At 38.2% G+C, this 21,196-nt stretch overlaps 1 protein-coding gene across 6 annotated transcripts in view; it reads left to right on the top strand.

Annotated features, from left to right (window-relative positions):
* Positions 1-20,824, top strand: part of LOC113541807 (glucocorticoid receptor) — a 48,011-nt gene extending 27,187 nt beyond the window's left edge. For 5 of the 6 annotated variants that reach the window (XM_026938989.3, XM_026938991.3, XM_026938990.3 and 2 more), the window contains 8 exons: positions 2,691-2,857; positions 4,963-4,989; positions 8,650-8,766; positions 9,922-10,200; positions 13,985-14,129; positions 14,478-14,608; positions 16,084-16,241; positions 16,781-20,824. In XM_026938989.3, coding sequence (XP_026794790.1) covers positions 2,691-2,857; positions 4,963-4,989; positions 8,650-8,766; positions 9,922-10,200; positions 13,985-14,129; positions 14,478-14,608; positions 16,084-16,241; positions 16,781-16,933 — 1,177 coding nt within the window. In that variant the 3' untranslated portion in view covers positions 16,934-20,824. The remainder of the gene's footprint in view (positions 1-2,690; positions 2,858-4,962; positions 4,990-8,649; positions 8,767-9,921; positions 10,201-13,984; positions 14,130-14,477; positions 14,609-16,083; positions 16,242-16,780) is intronic. The other variant, XM_034311171.2, reaches the window with a different exon arrangement.
* Positions 20,825-21,196: the final 372 nt, after the last annotated feature.

Below are 21,196 nucleotides of genomic sequence, written 5' to 3'. Positions count from 1 at the left end.
TTCTACTCATCACAACATGGCTTCATTAAACCAGTCGTGCTCAGATTATCATGTTTCATCACCGTGATATTCACTGACACTTCAGTTATGTTAGTAAGTACATACTTCTGTAATGAAACTTCATTATTTTTCTTGTTGGGTTCAAGTTTCCTTTAATCAATAGCTTGTTAAAATGCCTCGCAGAGCATGTGACCCCATTTTACACCCATCTGTCATAGCTGTAATTGTGGTGAGAAAATAACGGACATTGACGTGGCTGTGTGATGAGGAGAACGAGGAGAACGATGCAGCTGAAAATCCAGCAGATTGGAGAAAAATAACAGAAAGACTGTTTAGCACCACAGATAAATATTCTTACTTCCTCCTGTAGTCTTCTAAAATCCAAAGCACGTTTTCCAGTTGAAATACACTTTAATGTTTTTATATTTGGTATACTATATAGTCAAGCAGTGCTAAGTGTGTTAAAAGGATCTTTAAATGTAACTATATACAGCTAAAAAGCACTAAATGTTAAAAATTGTAATTATTGGCAAGTCACTGTGTTATAAGTAGAATAACACACCATGGACAATGTGATTGTATGAAAATAATCTTCGGGGTGGATTTGTGGATTTGGATTTGTTTAACGGCACGGCCCATTGGTTGCTGTTCTTTCTTAACACTATTCGGTTTTGTTTTGTCCATTGACGCTATCTTGTTCGCAGAATGCTCCATTGTGCCATTGTATTGAGTTTTTTTCCACACCTAAGTGTGTTTATGTGGAAATGTGGTGAGCCAATCAGATTGCAGGCGTTAAAACTTTTGTCAGTTGCAGCCAGAAAAGTGAAAGTCAAAGTGAACATGTCAGTGTACAAACTGTACAGAGAGATATCAGATGCTCCGTATCCTGTGAGCAGAGGCTGAGACTGTCTTTAAGGTTCTAAAAATCCTCCTGATTTGATCTGATTGGTGGAGGATAAAAAGATTCATTGCCGTCTCCAACCTTTGTGCTAATAATATATTAGGCTAACATTATTATCACAGGGAGGCAGTGCAGGCTGAAAACAATTCACCTTGATAACAAAGGCAGAATATGTTTACGCCTTGTCTCTAACGGCAGAGCGCACATTTCCTCTCAGTCATTAATGATAAAACAGTTGCTGATTGTGTATGTTTATGCTAAGGCGTGATTATTTAGCCTTACGCTACATGGGCTAGAAAAATATGGCTGTATTATGACATGCACTAGGTTTGGTTTGTATCAGCTTAACGTGTGAGGGGAGAAATAGCGATCATTTCATTGTGTGTGTTAAGAAATATGGAGAAAAATCAATGCACAATAAACTGAAATGCATTTTAATCAGTGACTTGAAAAGGTCAGTGGTGTGATGATGTGATAATGATGATCAGTAAATCTATTCACTAAAATATTCACAAATTTAATAAAGCTTTATTTTACACAGCTATTTTAAACAGGATTAGATCAGACTGCTCTGGTTTCTCTTGTCGTGGCAGTTTCGGCAGCGTACGCCTGTCTTTTGCTTCACGTTTTTGCTGAAATATTTATTCACTTGAGTTTGTTGTTTGTCTGCTTCATTAGAATCTTTGACACTACCTCTGTGTGCTTTATATCATGTCTCTCTGACAGACTTTATGTCTTGCCTTCATCATGTGTGTATTTCCCCAGAAGATAAGTTAAGATTTACATGAGTACTACGACACCACAGCTCTGCTTCCTACACCTTTAACTGGATATATATGTGATAAAAATTACACATGTGCTCTAACTTTCTTGTAGCTCTCTTTTAATGTTTGCAGCCTTAGTATATTTTTTTATTCTACCTGCATTTTTTAAAACCTCATATTATTTCTCTAAATAAAATATCTGGCAAAAATCTTAACGTGTTGTCTCACATTGCACCCGTTCTCCCTGAGTTACACGGTCTGTCCTGAGTTAAGTGCAAACTACTTCCTACTTAAATTCTCCACGAAATAAATAAACTCCAAACATATTTTTTCCTCAAACTGAGCAATGTTTGGAAAATGGAATGGTTAAAAGCACACAGACGAACCTCGTTTACTGCTAACGAGCTGCTACTGTAGAGCAAGACACGCCTCCGGGGAGGGCGGGGCATACAGTACACTTTACATATACAAGATTTGCGTAAATATGAATAATTAAAAATGTTTTGATTGTTTCCTAGAAGTGATGAACTATAAAATTATCTCCAAAACTTTTTTTTTTTGTATCAGGTATATCAGGTGTCATATCAGTCTCCAAAACACTAAGGGACAGGGACAAAAAGCTCTGAAACACTGATTATGTTTTTAAGGACACTTAAATTTAAAGCACTGGTGCTTTATCTCTCTTGTGTCCGTACGCTTCGACTCACATGCAGTCGTGTTTTTTTTTCTTTGTGTTTACGTGTGTTTCCTAAGAGCAGACTGTGGAAAGCAGATCAGTGCCATGACCACGTTCCAGGTTCTTCCCACAGCATCTCTCTGACCGTTCGTCTCTGTCCTTCTTTCTTTTCTCAGAATATGACTTTAATGTACAGAATGTCACCTTTCCTCCTTCTTTTCCTGCTCTTATTCTGAGAGTGATAAAGGTGCTGAGCGATTTTTTCCTCCCATTGTGACGCTGATTGCTGTTTCACTTTGTTTCTGAGCCTCATGTTGTGTTGTGTTGTGTTGTTCTCTGTTCGTTGCAGTTCTGTGCTGAGGCCTGAAGCCAGCACTTCAAGCTCATCTGGTCCCGCTCGACCCAAAGGCCCGACCAGAAAGATCTGCCTGGTGTGTTCGGACGAGGCGTCAGGGTGCCACTACGGCGTTCTGACCTGCGGAAGTTGCAAAGTTTTCTTCAAAAGAGCTGTAGAAGGTGAGCATCCAAGAACTAACGAGTCAAACACATTGCATGCCAGAGTTTGTATTTTGTTGTGTTTTTTCTGGGTTTTTTTTACTATTGTATATTTAATTTTTTTTCTAAATTAGATTGATGTATACGTGGTTGCTGCTGTGTGAGTGCTGCGGTCAGATCAGCTGAAAGGATGTAGACCCTTTAGTGTTTGTAAACAAAAAATGATCCACGCGCAACCTGGCTGTAAAAAGAGCCGAGTAACTGCATCCTGACGCTACTATAATCTGACTGAGGAGTCGATCAAACATATTAGGAATCTGAGTCATTATGATGTTCTGTAATTATTATTATTATTATTATTATTATTATTATAGATTAGCACTAAAAGACAGACATATACACACATCTCATAGAAACTCTGAGTGTTTATACTAGAGAGAAACTGAACTCATCCAAGCACACCTAGATACCTAGCATTAGCTCTCTAGTTTCTTGATGTAGATTTTAGGTAAGCTACGTAGGTTTGTTAAAGCAATATAAACTAGGCTAACTAGCAAGCTAAGCCTGTTAAATTCTTAGTTAGTTCAATTATATGATCGTTAGCTACTTTACTGAGATGAGACAGATGGGTGCTGCAAAGATGGAGCACTTCGGACCAATTATTCCTCCTAATTGCCTGTAACCACAACCTTCTGTTGGCTTGGAAAGGTGTCCGGTTCGATGGTATGCGGGAAAAATAAATGTGTTTTTGAAATCTTTTCCGATTCTGACGCCCAGCAGCACAACACGACATTTTAGAAAACAAGTTCTTTAGTGCTGTATTAATATTTATAAAGATATTAAATAGGTCAAAAAAGACTACCTATTTAAAGACTAACACTGTAATAAAGCAGCCACAGGTGCTGATGATCGTCTGTTTTATGCCTCTGCCTCCAGGTGGTGAAGGCATTATGTTTTCGGGTTATCTGTCCGTTCATCTGTCTGAGATTTTCGTTAGTACAAAGTCTGAAGACAAAGTCGTTTTTCTTCAATAGCTTCCTTCCGGTTTGAAATTTATCTTAAGGGTATTTCAGGTGTACACATCAGTAAGGACAAGGCTTGTTGGCAGCCGAAGCATCCCCGTCCTTCTACGTATTAAAATAGCGATTGAGAGCGTATTAAAGTGCATGGATAATCTCCACCACACAGTGCATGTAGTAGGTTTTGTCCCTAAGCAAAACTTCAGCTGACACATTAAATGTTTTATCATTTGTCCCCTTTGAGAAAAACTGAAACTGACACAGCTGTGGTCGTGGCCTTGTACAGATGGATGCAGTTAGTCGCATTTTATTAAGCGTTTTCAAAAAGTGTTGAATTAACCCTCTGTCCTAAAACAAGAAGACAATGTTAACAATATAAAGACAATCTGATTCCCACAAATGTTTATTTTTCTTTGTGCTTGGTTTTCTTCTCTGCTTTTGTGAGCTTGCTCAGGTTTTTTAAAAATTCTCTGTAGTGTGCTGTACGAGAGGTTCTGCTATGAGTCACATTTTCCGCCTTCCTTGACAGGATTAGGATTTGCTCTTGCAGGGCACCGTGTTTGCGTCGGTTGATAAAAAAGCAGCGGTCGCTTTCTGTCAGGTCAGGCAGGTCGTGGACTGACGTGTACCGCTGCCATCTATATTAAAAAAAATCCTCCTGAGGCAGAATGGGAACTGCAGCTGTTATCAATAGTGAGCAAAGTTTCCTTAATGAGAAAGCAGATCGGTGGGTCTGCATGAGTTCAAACAGACTTGTTTCATTTAGGAACCGTGAGTTAGGTTTTCTTCTCATAAATATTTGCTTGTGTATATTAAAGATCTGAAGCTGTTTGCCTGCTGTAGTGTGAATGAACCGCTTTAACAGCTAAGTGACAAACCATCTAACAATGCCAAGAACTTTTCATGACAAAAATAACAGATATAAATGAAGAGAAAATAGTCAACACAACTGATGCAATATTTCTCTCTGCAATTTCAGATGTACTCTTATAGTGTATACTGCAGCCCCTTTGTTGTTCATATGTGCACTACATTGAGGTGTATACTGTATATCTGTTATTTTTGTTTTTCTCCCTTATTTCTATGGTTGCTCTGGCAACGGTGAAGGATGGAGAGCACGACAAAACACACATGGTAAATAAACCTACCTTTAATAATCACCCCGACCTTCAGATAACAGCTCAACACACGCTGTGCTGTTTCAGTATGCATGATCCCACTCCTTTTATTTGTCTTGAATCAAATCATCAATGACTAAATGAATCAAATTAGTAGTAGGAGTTGGAGTAGGTGTAAACATCCACAGGTTTATTAACAGTACTAATGTTCAGGCAGTAAGAAATGAGGAAATGAGCCGCTGCATTGGTATTGGATTTCGTTCGTTCATCTGCTTTTATATTGCAGTTTTTCTATTGGAATGCTATTTGAAGTCTTTCAACTGTGCAAGGTCAAGTGAAGCATCAAGAAAAGAGGTTTAAATAAATCAGGGATGGATAAAAGAGGCTAGGTAATGTTCTACAGCTGTGAGAATGTTGATCAGCTCGTCAGGTTTAGCTGTTCACATGTAGCTGCTGGTTAAAGTAAAGATTTTTAGTGCTTATTAATCAATTAAACAAGTATTAATCAATCAGGGATGTCACTGAACGTTTTATTTATTTAGCTCTGTTTATATTTCTCCGGTTTAAATAGCAGCTATGAAATGTGCACGTGTGTGTTCATGCACTTACGCTACTAGACTCATTCTTTATAACGTTAGCAAGTTGATGAAGTTTAAATGAAGTGCATTAGCCAGCTACATTAGTTAACTTGGATGGCATAGCATTTTATTTCTTTTTTAATTTGGAAAATCATTTCTGTACAGCTGTAAGTAAAGTATGTGTTTGTTTTCAGGGCTGATCATCAAAAACAACATTCTGGAACAGAAGAGCTGTTATTTTCACTCACCCAGCCTTGTGTGTAGACTTGTGTGTAGACATTTTTGTGTCTCCTGGTCCCCTTTTGCTGCAGTACTGTGTGCTGAGTTTTATGTTTGAAATGTTTTCTCTGTATTGCAAGAAGATGCTGTAGTTCCTCCTCTTGATATTTTCACAGAGAACAGATTGCAGTCTGATTTACTCTCATCATTACTTGTGAAATACATCCACATTGCTGTCATTTTGTGTCATCAGTTCATTCATGCGACAAAGTACACTATGCTTACGTCACATAGCATCACCCGGTATTGAAGTTTTTAGAGTAAATTAGCATGATGCCGGACTGATACCCAAGACCAGTGTCAGTATTGGTGCATCCCAGTGTAGTGCAGACAATGGTTTACAGAATAGCTTTTGTCTCTTATAATTCTGTGAGTGAGGAGCTTGGGCATGGCTATGGTGCATGGTAAGCAGACTGTACATTAGACTGATCACAAGTAATCTATGACTTCTGATGCTTGGTTAGTCTTTATTCACAAATTTCTGTTCTAGATTCATTCCTTTTCTTTGAACATACAGTTTAAACTCTGTGGTCTAGGTCTCCTGACTGTTATAACGTATTCATCTTCAGACTGAAAGTAAGGCTGAAATCGTTGTGAAGGAAATTGTAATGAAGGAAACATTTCCACAGTGTCGTCGCAAGCTTAGCAACTGAGTTTATACTTTTCCAGAGAGCTCAAGACACCCATGATGGAAATTAAAAGTGTTGCCTTGAGTACCATTTAGATTGTTTACTTGTCCAATCCAAACAGCAGAAACCTGACACTGTTGGAGAAAGCTGATGCTGATGTGGTTCATCATCCTCGATCTGATCAGCACATGTGCTTGAATCCAGCTCAGTACTTCTTCATCTTCATCTTCATCTTCAATCACAGCACTTAAGAGTTTAATGATATCGTGCAGGATACTGCACCGGGTGCCTTTCAGTACTTCTTACATAATTCTGTTCATCTCGTTTCCCAGAGCAGAGGCTTATTTCTGTCACTTTTCTTCTATGAGTCTATGAATTGATTTAATTTGTAAAATATGTGTCTAGTTGTACTTGTCGTGACTGTGCACTTCCTGTGAGAGGGCCGCAGATCACTGAACACATGCTTAAGCGTGATAGATTCCACTTATTCACTTATTATCAAAGCCTTCATGAGCTGAAGTGGTGGAGCAGGAAAAGCACAAAAGCTTTCACTTCTAGATCTCTGGAGTGTGAAATGTTGCTGTAAGTCGTTTAACCCACAATGTCTGGTCATGTAAGGAAGATTATTTACTCTGAATTAGCCACATGCAGTTTTTGTTCTTCTTGCTTTTTGGCCTTGCATCAGTTGATGACCTCAGAACCTCAGATCCCTGTGTTTAGATGCAAGTTTTCTAGTTTTGCTTTAGCCTTTTGCACAGAGACACACAGTCTGCCCAACTGACAAGTATTATTATTATTATTATTTTATTTTTTAAATTATTTTTTTTAAACATAATAATAATGAATATGAAGTATCAGCAATGGACAGACAGACAGACAGACAGACAGATAGATAGATAGATAGATAGATAGATAGATAGGCATGCAGACAGACAGACAGATAGATAGACAGGCATGCAGACAGACAGATAGATAGACAGGCATGCAGGTAGACAGACAGATAGATAGACAGGCGTGCAGACAGACAGATAGATAGACAGGCATGCAGATAGACAGATAGATAGACAGGCGTGCAGACAGACAGATAGATAGACAGGCTTGCAGACAGACAGATAGATAGACAGGCATACAGGTAGACAGATAGATAGACAGGCATGCAGACAGACAGATAGATAGACAGGCGTGCAGGTAGACAGATAGATAGAAAGGCATGCAGACAGACAGATAGATAGACAGGCATGCAGATAGACAGATAGATAGACAGGCTTGCAGACAGACAGATAGACAGATAGACAGGCATGCAGACAGACAGATAGACAGGCTTGCAGGTAGACAGATAGATAGACAGGCATGCAGGTAGACAGATAGATAGATAGACAGGCTTGCAGACAGACAGATAGATAGACAGGCATGCAGATAGACAGATAGATAGACAGGCATGCAGGTAGACAGATAGATAGACAGGCATGCAGATAGACAGATAGATAGACAGGCTTGCAGACAGACAGATAGACAGACAGGCTTGCAGACAGACAGATAGATAGACAGGCATGCAGGTAGACAGATAGATAGACAGGCATGCAGGTAGACAGATAGATAGACAGGCATGCAGACAGACAGATAGATAGACAGGCTTGCAGGTAGACAGATAGATAGACAGGCGTGCAGATAGACAGATAGATAGACAGGCTTGCAGGTAGACAGATAGATAGACAGGCGTGCAGATAGACAGATAGATAGACAGGCGTGCAGGTAGACAGATAGATAGACAGGCATGCAGATAGACAGATAGATAGACAGGCATGCAGGTAGACAGACTGGTTGTCCTATCATATGTTGTAAAACACGTAGCCCTCAGCACAATTATCTTAAATCAGACTGATTTATAGCTGCCGGGATCCTGAGATTGTTCTTTGACAAATGTTTAAGACTCTGATATGGAGCAGTGATTTTATTATTACATGAAGACTGTACGTTCTTATTTCCTTCTGGTGTGTATGTGCTGCGAGTTGATCTGTGGGTAATACGGAGTAACTCAGCTTTCTCTTATGCAGCGTGTCAGCGGCAGGCACAGTTACTGTACTGACTTCACTTTAATCCTCTTACAGTCAGCCTGCCAATAATAATAATAATAATAATAATAATAATAATAATAATAATAATAAATCACACACCCCTTTCTCCTCTCAGGCCAACACAACTATCTGTGCGCCGGGAGAAACGACTGCATCATCGACAAGATTCGCAGGAAGAACTGTCCAGCCTGCCGCTTTCGCAAATGCCTCCAAGCGGGCATGAACCTAGAAGGTAAGAAATGCTGTGTGATCTTTAATAAGCATTATTGATGCACATGTGATTACATGTGTACAGATGTGAACAGGACTTCCCTGAGTGCGTGATGTAGCTTTTTAACTGCTGTAATGATGAGTTTAAAAATACGACAGTGTTCTATAAAATAATCCTCTGTGCAGCTACTTTAAAGGCACTTCAAGAAGTTTGATTAGGTTTGTCTACGTGTGTGCACAAGGGCATTCAGAGGGCATTAAAATTAGTTTGAGGTCTGGATAAGGGTGTAAAAGTAAAGCTGATAAAACCAAAATGGTTCAATCATTAAAGGTGCAATTAGGCAAGATTTGTCCAAATTGGTCAAGATTAGTTTTCAAACAGTTAACTAGGTGGAGTTGAATAAGATTTGATGATTTTTTTTTTGAAGATGATTTTTTTTTTTCCTTGAGCCTGCCCCCTATTCCCATCCATGTACACAAAGCTAACACCTAGAGTTAGCTGGGAACTGCTTGAAAGCCGAGTTATAACTCTATAAACACAAAATTTGGCTCATACTGATTTCTGGGAATGATCACAACACAACATTAGCAACATTGCTAATTCTGCATCCAGCCTGATTCATGGGAAGGCGCTGCCAGTGTTTATTCTGTGTTTCTTGTCATTAAGTTTGTTTAAAGCACATAGCAATTTCTTGCTCACAGGAGAATTATCTGGCTGCGCTGGGCGCTTAAGGAGATCAGACTGAGATGTGGGCGTTAGGGAGTGTTTATAAAATGACTGACAGGAGGCCCATGTAAACAAAAACAAGCGTTCTGGGCCATAACACATAATTTCCCAAATGGGTTTTCTCAGCAGCATAACACACTTGTGCATAAGATTACAGTTTAAACCATGATTGTACTCATCATGTTCTACATAGTTTACAGGATATTTGTACAAGTAAGAAATAACAAATATCGACTGTTGCACCTTTAAAATCTCTTAGCAACTCTAGAAATATTCACAATATAACATTTAAAAAGTGGAGGGAATTGATGGTGATGATTTTTGATATTACACCAGAGTGTAACATTACACGAACGCTTTGTTGTATTAATATTTCCTAACATGGTTAACTAACCCTGGTGTTTGTAGCACATAAACATCATAACTTTTCTTCCATCCTCTCTGTTTCAGCACGCAAAAACAAAAAGTTGATCCGACTAAAAGTGCAGCAGGCTACAGCTGAGTCCTCGTCCTTCATGGCCAGCGAGCGTCAGTCCTCTCTGGTGCTCAAGTCCATGCCTCAGCTCGTACCCACCATGCTGTCACTGCTAAAGGCCATCGAGCCTGAAATTGTGTACGCTGGCTATGACAGCACCATCCCCGACACCTCCACACGCCTCATGACCACCCTGAACCGTCTCGGCGGACGCCAGGTCATCTCCGCCGTCAAGTGGGCCAAAGCCCTGCCAGGTAAGAGCGAATTCTCCTAAAGTAAAGTGCAGCACCTTGACCTGCAGACGAGCACCATGACCTGCTGATGGAAGGAGAAGATTAAAAACGATTCAATTCAAGCAAATCAGGAAAGAAATCTATTACATACGAAGGTTTAGAAGACAAAGAGTCAACAATTGTCCTTGAGAGCAAAACTCTGGCATCCCAGGCTAAAAATACACACTCTGCTATAAACAAATACTTTATTTGAACTAGTTGATAAAGTAGATGTTTAAGTTTATTTAGATTGATTAAGGTGATTTGTATTCTTCTGTTAGTTTTATTTAAATTATTAAGATGAGTCTCGGGCTTTTCCTTTGCATAGATAATATTTCAGAGAGTGTATTCAATAGACAGAATATTCAAAGAACAAAATAATTGATTTTTCTAGCTAATTTCATGTTCTGGCAAAATATCACGTCATGAAACGATACAGAAGACGTTTCTGCGATACACAATATGTATCACGATATAAAGGTTTACTAATAAACTGGCAACAAACTGTGAAAAGCTGAATTCGATGATACCTTGTTTTTAAATAGTATATTTTATTTAAAATATTTAAACGATAACACTTTAATAAGAAGGGGAAAAAATTAATTTTTTTAAGATTCTGTGTGAAAATTTATCATCAAATCAACTGTTTCCAGTCAGCGTTTGTAATTATTATAACAAGAAGAGTTCAAAATACTTTTTTAAAACAGGTATCATGATACTGATGATATCTCAGGAAAGTGTATTGTGGAATTTATCACAGTATCAGTATTATCATCATATTGCCCAGCCCTCGTTCTACCCCGAGGTAAAATGCTTAACTGTTTAAAGGTAACCTGACTCCAGTCTTCAGGAACGCCAAGTGTTGCTTTAATTAGGCCAACATCAACATAAGGGGAATTTATACATTTATTATTTACATGATCATAAAGTCATCAACTATGTGGGGTTTTTTTTTTGAGAGAGAGAGAGAGAGAGAGAGAGAGATTTTTCTCTCAGCTCTAAATTGAGGTGCACTGTCATTGACTGATGAAAAATTACACTTATTAGCTGCATTTCAGTTACAACTCAACATTTATTCTGCAAGTTTAATATTAATTCATTTATTATTTAAAGAGTTATTAACTTCTATTGTGAGTGATGCAGTATTTATACCTCAGTGCTGTTGAATTCTCGGATCAGAAGGAGTTGATTAATTTTCTAGAACAGCAGCTCTGACAGTTGTTCCAGCTGTAACATAAATCAAAGGTTTATATTAATGCGCTCGCTCCAATACATTATCGTTTCTATAGTAACAGCTGGTTCACAGGGACTTGTACGGCAGACACATCACGTAATCAGATTTTTAAAAAACAACATTTTTTAGCAAAGAAAAATGTACGAGGCTTGATGTGGTGAAGTTTCTGTTTATTTAGCATTTCTGGAAGGAGTCTCCAGTGTCAGTGCTTGGTAACAGTCAGTACGTTTTCTGACTCTTCAGGACAGAGGAGTTTACACTTTGCGTTTTCATGATAAACTGAAATTTTTGGTCTTATTAACAGAGAGAGAGAGAGAGAGAGAGAGGCTGGTGAGGGAACGACTGTTTATAGCTGCTGTAACATAAGTGAGAACAGGAGCTTGTCTTGTGGACTTTCCAAAGCATTAAATGTATAAAAGGATGAAAAAGTATGATATCTCATTCGTAGATGAATTAAAAGTTGTAATTGTTGGTGAGATTGTTGTGTTATAAGAAGAATAACACACTTCGGGCTGTGCTGTATTATGAAAATAATCCACAGTGGGGTGGTGTGAAACAGAATGATGTGAAGCAGAGTTACTCTTCCAACCCAAAGTGGATTATTTTCATATAACAGCACAGCCCGAAGTGTGTTATTCCTTTCTTACCTGAATGATAAGTGAACTGAGTTGCACTTCCACATCCATGCAGTTTAACACTTCTTACATAATAGACATAAATACTGAGGATAATTACTGTACAACACACAACAAGTCCAGGCATTGTGCACCAAATCCATGTTTTTTGCTCCATAGTATCTCCATAGTTACACTCAATGTTCTCTTTGCTGGTTCTAAATGTCTCCAAGTTCGAGGGTAGACGAGTACGTGTGAAGAACAGGTACAAATAAACCACTGCAGGTCATAAAGTCTGGAACAGTGTGGCCTAATGATGGAGACCCAGCAATTTACAATACAACCGCACTGGTACCAATGAAAACCGGTTTTGTGGAATTCTTGTTTTTCCAAAGTGCTAACAAGTGTCTTATGTTAATCCTTCAGTGTGAATGTATTAGATTCTATCATTATTTCTGTTTTCTAATCCGATCCATTGACATTCATGGCAGATTTTTTGCCTTCCTGTACACAAAAGCCAGCTGTGGTGTCAGTAGTCAGTAGTTACAGGCTAATTTGTCTCTTTAATCATTATGAATGCAGCATGTCAGAGAACAGTGAAGTTCACCCGCTAGCAATGGCATGAGAAAGGCACATGATTTGTTAATCACTGTAAGTATTTACTCAGTCCCTTTCCCCAGCTGGTCTTAAACGAGACTCAGAAGCGTGTGCTTACACAACAGCCTACTTGAGCAAACACAGCTCCGGAGAACCTTACAACATTTTTTAACATTACAAGTGGAAAGGAGTAAAAACAATATTCCAACACAAACAGATATTTTGTGAATTATTATACTGCATGTCCATTTATTGGGCTTTGGCCATTATCATACAGTCATTACATCATTCTGAACATTCTGAAGACTTCCTCATGCAGGTCTGGAATAAATGATATCGGAGAAAAACAGAGTAAACAATTAGGAAACACTTATGGCATAAACAACATCCCTGTTCAGATCATCGGGGCTTAATAAATTATTGGAGGGAAACATTTTATCCAGAACGAGTCACTGCACGTTTTCTTTACTAGCCAATTTCTTATCATATAAAAATAAATCTGTTGCAGTTTCATCATTTTATTGCCGAATACATGCAATAATTATCACAATTATTCACTTTCTTGGAAAACCTTTTTGACGTTTGTTTACAGCAGGAATTTTTGTGTGAATTGATTTTTGTGTGAATTCTGCAAAGCAGTCAAATGCAGATCTATTCTCCGTGATCTACTGAGCTTCTTGGGCACTCAAATAAATAAATAAATAAATAAATAAATAAATGGCTGTAATTTCATATTCTTCACAAGCATAAACATGGTTGTGACCTGCAGTGAAGGCCATTGCATTCTTTCCCTGAAATGTAAGGAATAACACACAACGGACCGTGTTGCTATGCGAAAATAATCCGGAGTTACTGTTAACACCCCGAAGTGGATTATTTTTGTATAACAGCATGGCCTGAAGTGTGTTATTCCTCTTCTACCACTGCGATCACATGCTTTTTTTTTTTTCAAGTTAGCTCCTGTTATCACTTGCATTATAGCAGCTATAAACAGTCTTTCCCTCTCATTTTCTCTTTCTTGAAGTTAATAAGATTAAAAAAAAAACAGCTTGTGTTCCAGTGTAATGTAAGTGTTCAACACACTCTACACTGTGTGTATAGTTTATTTGTACAGTGTAGTCATTGTATTAAACATGGTAGTAAAGAGTTTTCCCAAAAATGCAGGTCGAAGATCATTATAGTGCAGTGGAGCGAGGAGAAAGCATCACTCCACCTCAGATGTTTCTTAAGATCTTTAAGATAATCTTTACCTGTGATTTTGGGAAGCTGGATCCGAGTTGTATTGACCTTTGTGTATTTAGTCATTACTTTGCTGTTCCAGGTTTCCGGAATCTGCACCTGGATGACCAGATGACCCTGCTGCAGTGCTCCTGGCTGTTCCTCATGTCCTTCAGCCTCGGCTGGAGATCGTACCAGCAGTCCAACGGAGGCATGCTCTGCTTCGCCCCTGACCTTGTCATCAATGAGTAAGCCTTTTAGTCTGAATAAAAACTTTGTACAACAGAAAAATGTTCACTCTGTTATTCAGAGAGCATGAGATTGAATCCTGAAGATGCTACTCCCGAAGCCAGGAGACATAAAGCAACACTAGCCAATCGTGGGCATCTGTGAGCTCATGTATGTGGAAGAAGGCAGACAGCAATTTCCTCTGAGGCTGTTACACTGCCCTGTGATGCAGCATGAGCAGCAGTGTGAAAAGATTATTATGTGTGTATCTAAATAAAAATCTGATGTTTTGTGTTGTGGATAAATCTAAGTTGTGTGTGTGTGTGTGTGTGTGTGTGTGTGTGTGTGTGTGTGTGTGTGTGTTGCAGGGAGAGGATGAAGCTGCCCTACATGAGTGAACAGTGTGAGCAGATGCTGAAGATCACGAACGAGCTGGTGCGGCTCCAGGTCTCCTACGACGAGTATCTCTGTATGAAGGTGCTGCTGTTGCTCAGTACAGGTTGGTGCAGTCTTCCTTCTGCTTCTCGTCAACTCTGATGTTGAAATCACGTTGCAAACTCCTCTTACTGCTTTCAGACCCGTGTGTGTTTTCCTTCTTTTAGCTTTGAGGTAGAATTTGCAGCACCTTTTGTGTTTCCATTAAACTGGATGGTAGTGTGTCTCCTGTTCTTTTTTTCTGACCTGCTGTGGTGCTGTTACTGTTGGATGTGTAAAAGAGGTGCACTAAGAGGTGCTGAATGATGAAAAATTGCACTTATCAGCTGCATTTCAGTTAAAAATCACCACTTGTTTGGTCACTTTTATATCAGTTCACTTCTTATTTACAGGGGAAGTTGAGAATGGAGTCTAAATGGAGTCTAGCCTCTATTGAGAGTGATGCAGTGCCAGAGAACCTTCTCATTTTACACTTTTAAATTAAAAGCATTTGTTTGCTCCTGAGTTCCACTTCCACATGAAGAAACCTTAGTGCAGTTCTAATCGTGTTTGCCCCTTCCCTCCATCTCACGTGCTCTCGACTGGACTCGCAGCATGCTCTCGCTTTCTGTCACTGGATTTCATTAATGTGAAATAAAATCTATCAGTGTGTGTTCCACTTAGCAAACATTACACACATATACAGTTAACATCAGGTAAATATATTTATTGGGGATGGCAATGAAAAAAATACCTGTTGTCCTATAGTTTGTGCACCACATCATTATATAGTATTTGTCATTTTATTTCTCAGTAAAAGTTGAAGCAGAATAGTGTGTGTGTGTGTGTGTGTGTGTGTGTGTGTGTGTGTGAAACGTTTGTAGGCTGAAAAATAAGTTGTTTTTTGCGGTTTGTTCCAAATTAAAAAAGCTTACCAAAGAGGAAGCCATTTGCTGCTCGGTCTGCTAGCAGGAGATAGCATTTGTTGTGAAATGGTTTACTTTAAGAAGCATTAAAATAGTTATTTTTATGCCTTTCAAAATTCTCTGAAAATGGCTCTGTGAAGTAAAAAGGATGTGTTCAGGTGTGTGTTGATTACTTCACGAAGAAATGGAAATTGCATGTCCATTAAAGAAAAATGCTTTTTTTTTGTTTCACGAAATCATGTCTGCTTTGACAGAAAGAAAGGCGCTCTCCTGCTTTCATCACGGATGTCTGTTCTTTCTGCAGCTCGTCGTTGCTGTGAATTTAACGTGGACTTTGTCGAGTTTAGATTCTTTTATATGTGTTCACTGAGGAGTCCTTGATGTTTTCATAATTATTGAACAATGATACGCATCTGATAAACACACACATGATGCAGTGTTTAGAATGAGTTCATCTGGGCTCGTAGGTAATCATATCACATCTAATCTAAGATTTCAGTGACTGTTCTCTTTCCTCTGATTACACGGAAGACTCACAGGGCCTTATAGATGAAGGATATGTCTGGAAATGATGTCATGTGGCATAACAGCCTTGTGTTCTTTGTATTCTGTATCTTTGATTTGCTCACCGCAGTGCCAAAGGACGGGCTGAAGAGCCATGCTGTGTTTGAAGAAATCCGCTTGTCCTACATTAAAGAGCTGGGCAAAGCCATCGTCAAACGGGACGAGAACTCCAGCCAGAACTGGCAGAGGTTCTATCAGCTCACTAAGCTTTTGGACTCCATGCAGGAGGTGAGGTCATGAAAGAAATGCAGCAGGACCAGCGCCATAATTAGGATACTGCCAATTTTTAATCTGTTACGTTATTCATGTAGTTTTCTATAAACTTCTCTAAATCCAGTTAAATATTTAGGTTTACAAGACAGCTTCAGTTACCTGCTGATTTCAGCTTCCAAAAATAGGAGATTTGCAAAAATATACCATTTATTTTTTGTTTATTAATTGAAATTTCGCTTTCTATCGGTCATATCACTGTTTCTTACAGAGCATTTTCTTTATTATTCCTTTGCATATTTTTCAGAATTCACCCTTAACTGATTGAGATGTTGATTATTTTGCATATTATACATATATGCAAGTACAGAACATTTTAACATTTCAACATTTTATTGTTAATTTTTGTACAGCAAAAAGAAACCATTGATTTCTTTGATTAAACACTTCCCCCCATAGTTACCTCACATTATTAGACACTCAGGCTAGTGTTCAGTGCTAGTGCAGTCTCATGACTTAATGCTTACTGACTACTGAATGGCTGTTTGTGTTTGCAGATGGTGGAGGGACTGCTCAATTTCTGCTTCTACACGTTTGTGAACAAGTCCCTGAGCGTGGAGTTTCCCGAGATGCTGGCTGAAATCATCACCAACCAGCTTCCGAAAATCAAAGATCGCAGCGTCAAGCCACTTCTCTTTCATCAAAAATGACTGCCTTAGATGAAGACAATGCCTTAACTCCACCAGTAGCCTAACAGTTCTGAGTAAACCTTCAGCTATCACGGCTTAACTGAGTGAGACCGCATGATTTATCTTTTTTTTAGTGAGTGTGTGTAAAGATTGATTGAGAGGGAAAGAAAGTCAGTTGAAAGAAAGTTAAAGTGTCCATGGCACAGACAAGGACTGGAGATGTACATATATATATATATATAAAACACACACACACACACATATACAAGCCTTTTTCAACCCTTTATTCTCATAAATCACCATTATAATATTTTCTGCAGAAGCATTCAGTTCGGATCCGGCTCATTTTAGATGAGAAGAAATCTTTGCGATGCAATGTTTACCAAGGGACATCAGAGAAGGGAAAATGTGCCTTTAAAAAAAAGCTGCGCTATTTCTTAATGTAAATGGCTTACATGCTTTTTGTGTTTGTGCCTTGTACCTGTGATAGCTTTTTCTGCTCTCCTTTAAAACAACAGTGTTTGGTTTTCTAAAGTTGGCAGCTCAGTAATCCTCAGGACTGCTGAAAGTCAGGATGTAATCCCTGAAGCTGCGCCATGGAAAAAAAAAGCCCTTTTCAACCCATTTGCTGCGCTTGAAAATATTAGAAAATATTTTTCACTGCTCTTTGAGGTCTTTTGTCACTGGCTGCACACTGTTCATCATATGACCTCATTAATCATATTCACATATTCAGAGTTTGAGTTTAAGTCTATATTCCCTGTGATTTGAGACACAGCCATTTGTGTGCTGTGAAACAGCAGGTTTCATTCTCTGCTGGACGAACAGAGTAAACTCAGTAAGTGCTTCATCGAAATGATGAAATGTTCTAGAGCTTTATTTTCTTTGCACACGTAGTAGTACAACGAGATGCAGTTTGCTTGTTGTGATCGTTCTGTCAGCTTAGTGCAGCAGTGATTCAGACTGAAACGGATTAATGGATCGAACCGGGAACTCTGTGAGCTGTGAGTCAGCGACGGTCCCCGCTGCACCACCGTGCCTCTCCTGAAAGAATAATACCATTTTAAATTTACATGTTGAAAAAAAACTTTGAAACTACTTCCTGCCTTTCCAGAACCAAATTGTTAATTTGTTTGTTTTGACTCCCTAAAAAAATCAAACTGACTTTATTGAAGCTGAGAACATTGTTGGTGGCTGTTTGGTTAGAAAACAGGAAGTAGAGTAAGTGTCTTTATCTTGGAGAAACATATAGCAGTTTAAAATGCTCATCATATCAGCAACAGGCTTTAGCAGTATGTTATCTTTAACCTGGTCTACTGTTGGTACAGGGTGTGTGTGTGTGTGTGTGTGTGTGTGTGTGTGAGAGTGTGTTTGAAGCGTTGCAGGCAGCTTTTCTATAACTGCTAGTGTCTTTTTTTCTGCACTTCCATTTTCCTATTTGTTTCAGTCCTTCTGTAGAATTTGTTTAATTGGAGAGTTGTTTTTAACTCTGGAACCCTGGTTTTATGTGCTTTGTTTGCTCTCATGGTGCCAAAACCTGCACACTGGCCTTCTGTCTGCTCAGGCTCGAGTCTATTTGTCCTTCTATCTGCTCTAGTTTTTTTTTTTATTAGAGCGATTTGTTGTCTTTTTACCAAACTGCACCAGCAAAGCTTTATACAAATGTCTGAGGTCTACAGGCCTAGTCATTTAATAACAGCCTCGTCATTTTAGCGTGCACGTTTATTTATAGTGCTTAGAAGTAGTTTTTTTCTTACTGTGACCACAACATTGCTGTGTTTAAAAAGAAAGAATTTCTCTTTTACCCAAACACGGCATACACAGACTAAAAAAAAATCCTTATTTTGTCATAGGACTGGGGTTTTGTCTAGTTTTGTTTTTAATCCCACTCCTGCCATGTTCAGAAGGAATTCTGACGAATCCCGCTGCAGTTATTTTGGTTTGGACCAGTCTGTAATACACTCTAATGAACTTATTTGGTTCACTTTCATCTTTCAGTAATTTAAACCACAGTGACACTAAATCCGTTACTGATGTGGAAGAATAAATGCAGTTAACTCAAAAATATCATATCACGATACTTTAAGACGTGTATGATATGCGAGCTGCATCACGATATACAGTTTATCACAGTTTAGCTAATGAACAGCCGGCAAAACAGAAGAGCTGCATTAAACCTGAAAAATGAAGAATGGATAAACTGAGCTTAATGAGACTTATTTAATTTCTACATTCTAACACTGAAAATCTTTTAAAAATGTACAGTTTTAAAAGTATTTTTTTTTACATCAGCTGCTTCCATTCAATTCCATTTAGTTTGTAATTATTAAAAACAACAAAGTTATAAATATCACAGTATAGACAATATGTCAGAAACTGACTTCCACGACAGTAGAAAATGCTCCTGTGACCTTTTTTGTTGCGTTCTACAGAATCCCAGTTACTTTCACATACAGTACAACGTTCCCAGGGTCCCACACACACACCCATCTGTCCCACACACATCACCTGGAAATTTCAGGTATCTTCAGGTATCAGCAAATTCTGTTTAATGCCTTTTCATGCCTTTTTAATGTACTTTGTACATTAAAATACTACGTTTAGCTTTTGTGTAGCCTTAACAGTGTGAAAGTGTCTCAAAATGGCTTTTAAAAATGTCTTAAAGCGCTGTTTGTAAATGAAAAACCTAGCAAGTACACCGGCTGTCAGCTTTAGGTTAGCTGTAGGTTAGCTGTAGGTTAGCTTTAGCTTGGTAATCTGTGATGGTCGGCTTTTTATTCCCATTTTTGTGTCCGTCGCTGCGTATGAGACTTCATCATTAATTCAAAACGTAAATGATGATTCAGTGAAAAACTTTTCCTTCCACCTGGTTCCCATCTCTATGTCAGGCTCTTACTCCATTTACAGGTAATCAGTGCAATATTATTTTTCACTAATGCTTGTTAAGTAGCTATAATACTAAATAAGGAATTTGATTGGACAACAGGCATTCTGTCAGTAGTGACATCACACGTAACAGCACTGGATCATTTTACTGCGTACATCCTGTGTGCTGATACAGGCGGGGATTATACAAACCTGGACGTGTTTATGAAAATAAAATGAAATTTTGACGTGTTTATAATGCATATAAAAGTGAAATCATTTAGATTGAAGATCAGAGTTTTAATGGCATTTAAGCACAAAATTCATTTAATGTTTTTCATTAATCTGAAGATACTCTGAAACAAATCTTTAGTACACCAAACTTTTAAAAAAATTTAGTTTTTTGTCAGACTGGATTTATAAAGACAAATTGGGATTATTTTGTCAGTTTCTCTTCCCAACCCCACCACACATGATCCCTGGCAGTCCTCACTCGTCAAAGACACAACATTTTAAAATTTACTTTCGAGTTCTTATCCTACAGCAGTTCTAGGAAATCTCATTTGTCTCATATCTGAATGATTTTTCCTGTAATTTTATTGCATAAGATGCTTTTGTCATGTTTGTATTTTGTTTTTTAAAAGATGTATTGCACTTTCATGTAAAACAAAGTGTTATGTTTGCCTTGTAAGTAATTCTCTAAATGAATGGAAAAGACTTCAGAGCGATCACTGTGTTTTAAAGACAACAGATTGGGAATGTAGGGTTTTTTTTCTTCGTTACAGCGGCTAAAACATGGTAGAGTAACGATATGATGATGATGATGATGATGATGATGAAGATGATGATGATGATAATGATGATTAATGAAAGTGTTTAAAGCAGTCACATTTTCCAGTAGCACTTGGTATCATGTTTCGAATGTGTTGTTTTACTTCATTTTTTATTTCCTTTCTAGGCTTTGGTCTCATGCATATTGCTGTGAAAAAGAACCAGTCACTTGAAAAAAGAAAAAGAAAAAAAAAAAAGATAAAACTGTGTGTGAAAGTAATGTACCAGAGCCTGAGGATTTGCACTACCCTAATATTGGTCTGAGAAAGTCTATTTTGTAAACCATTAATGCAACGATAAGGGCAGAGATATTTCACTGGTATACGGCTTATATTAAAAATAAATATATATTATGTAAATGTAATCCAAAGTGAAGAATAATGTCTGTTTAAAATAGTTTTGTATTACATTTAAGTAGAATCAGTGTCAATCTTTACACATATTTGATTAAATGTTGAACACACGATCATGTTGCGTGAGGAAGCCGAATGTTTGCTGTTTGTTTGTTTGCTTTTTTCTGATCGATATTTTCACGTCTGCATGGATGAAGTTGTAGAGATTTGTTTAATGATTGATTCATGTGGCTGA

The sequence above is a fragment of the Pangasianodon hypophthalmus genome, chromosome 15 (assembly GCF_027358585.1).
Source record: "Pangasianodon hypophthalmus isolate fPanHyp1 chromosome 15, fPanHyp1.pri, whole genome shotgun sequence".
NCBI classification, from domain to species: Eukaryota; Metazoa; Chordata; class Actinopteri; order Siluriformes; family Pangasiidae; genus Pangasianodon; species Pangasianodon hypophthalmus.
The sequence above is the reverse complement of the archived record's forward strand: the minus strand, read 5'-3'. Positions and strand labels throughout refer to the sequence as shown.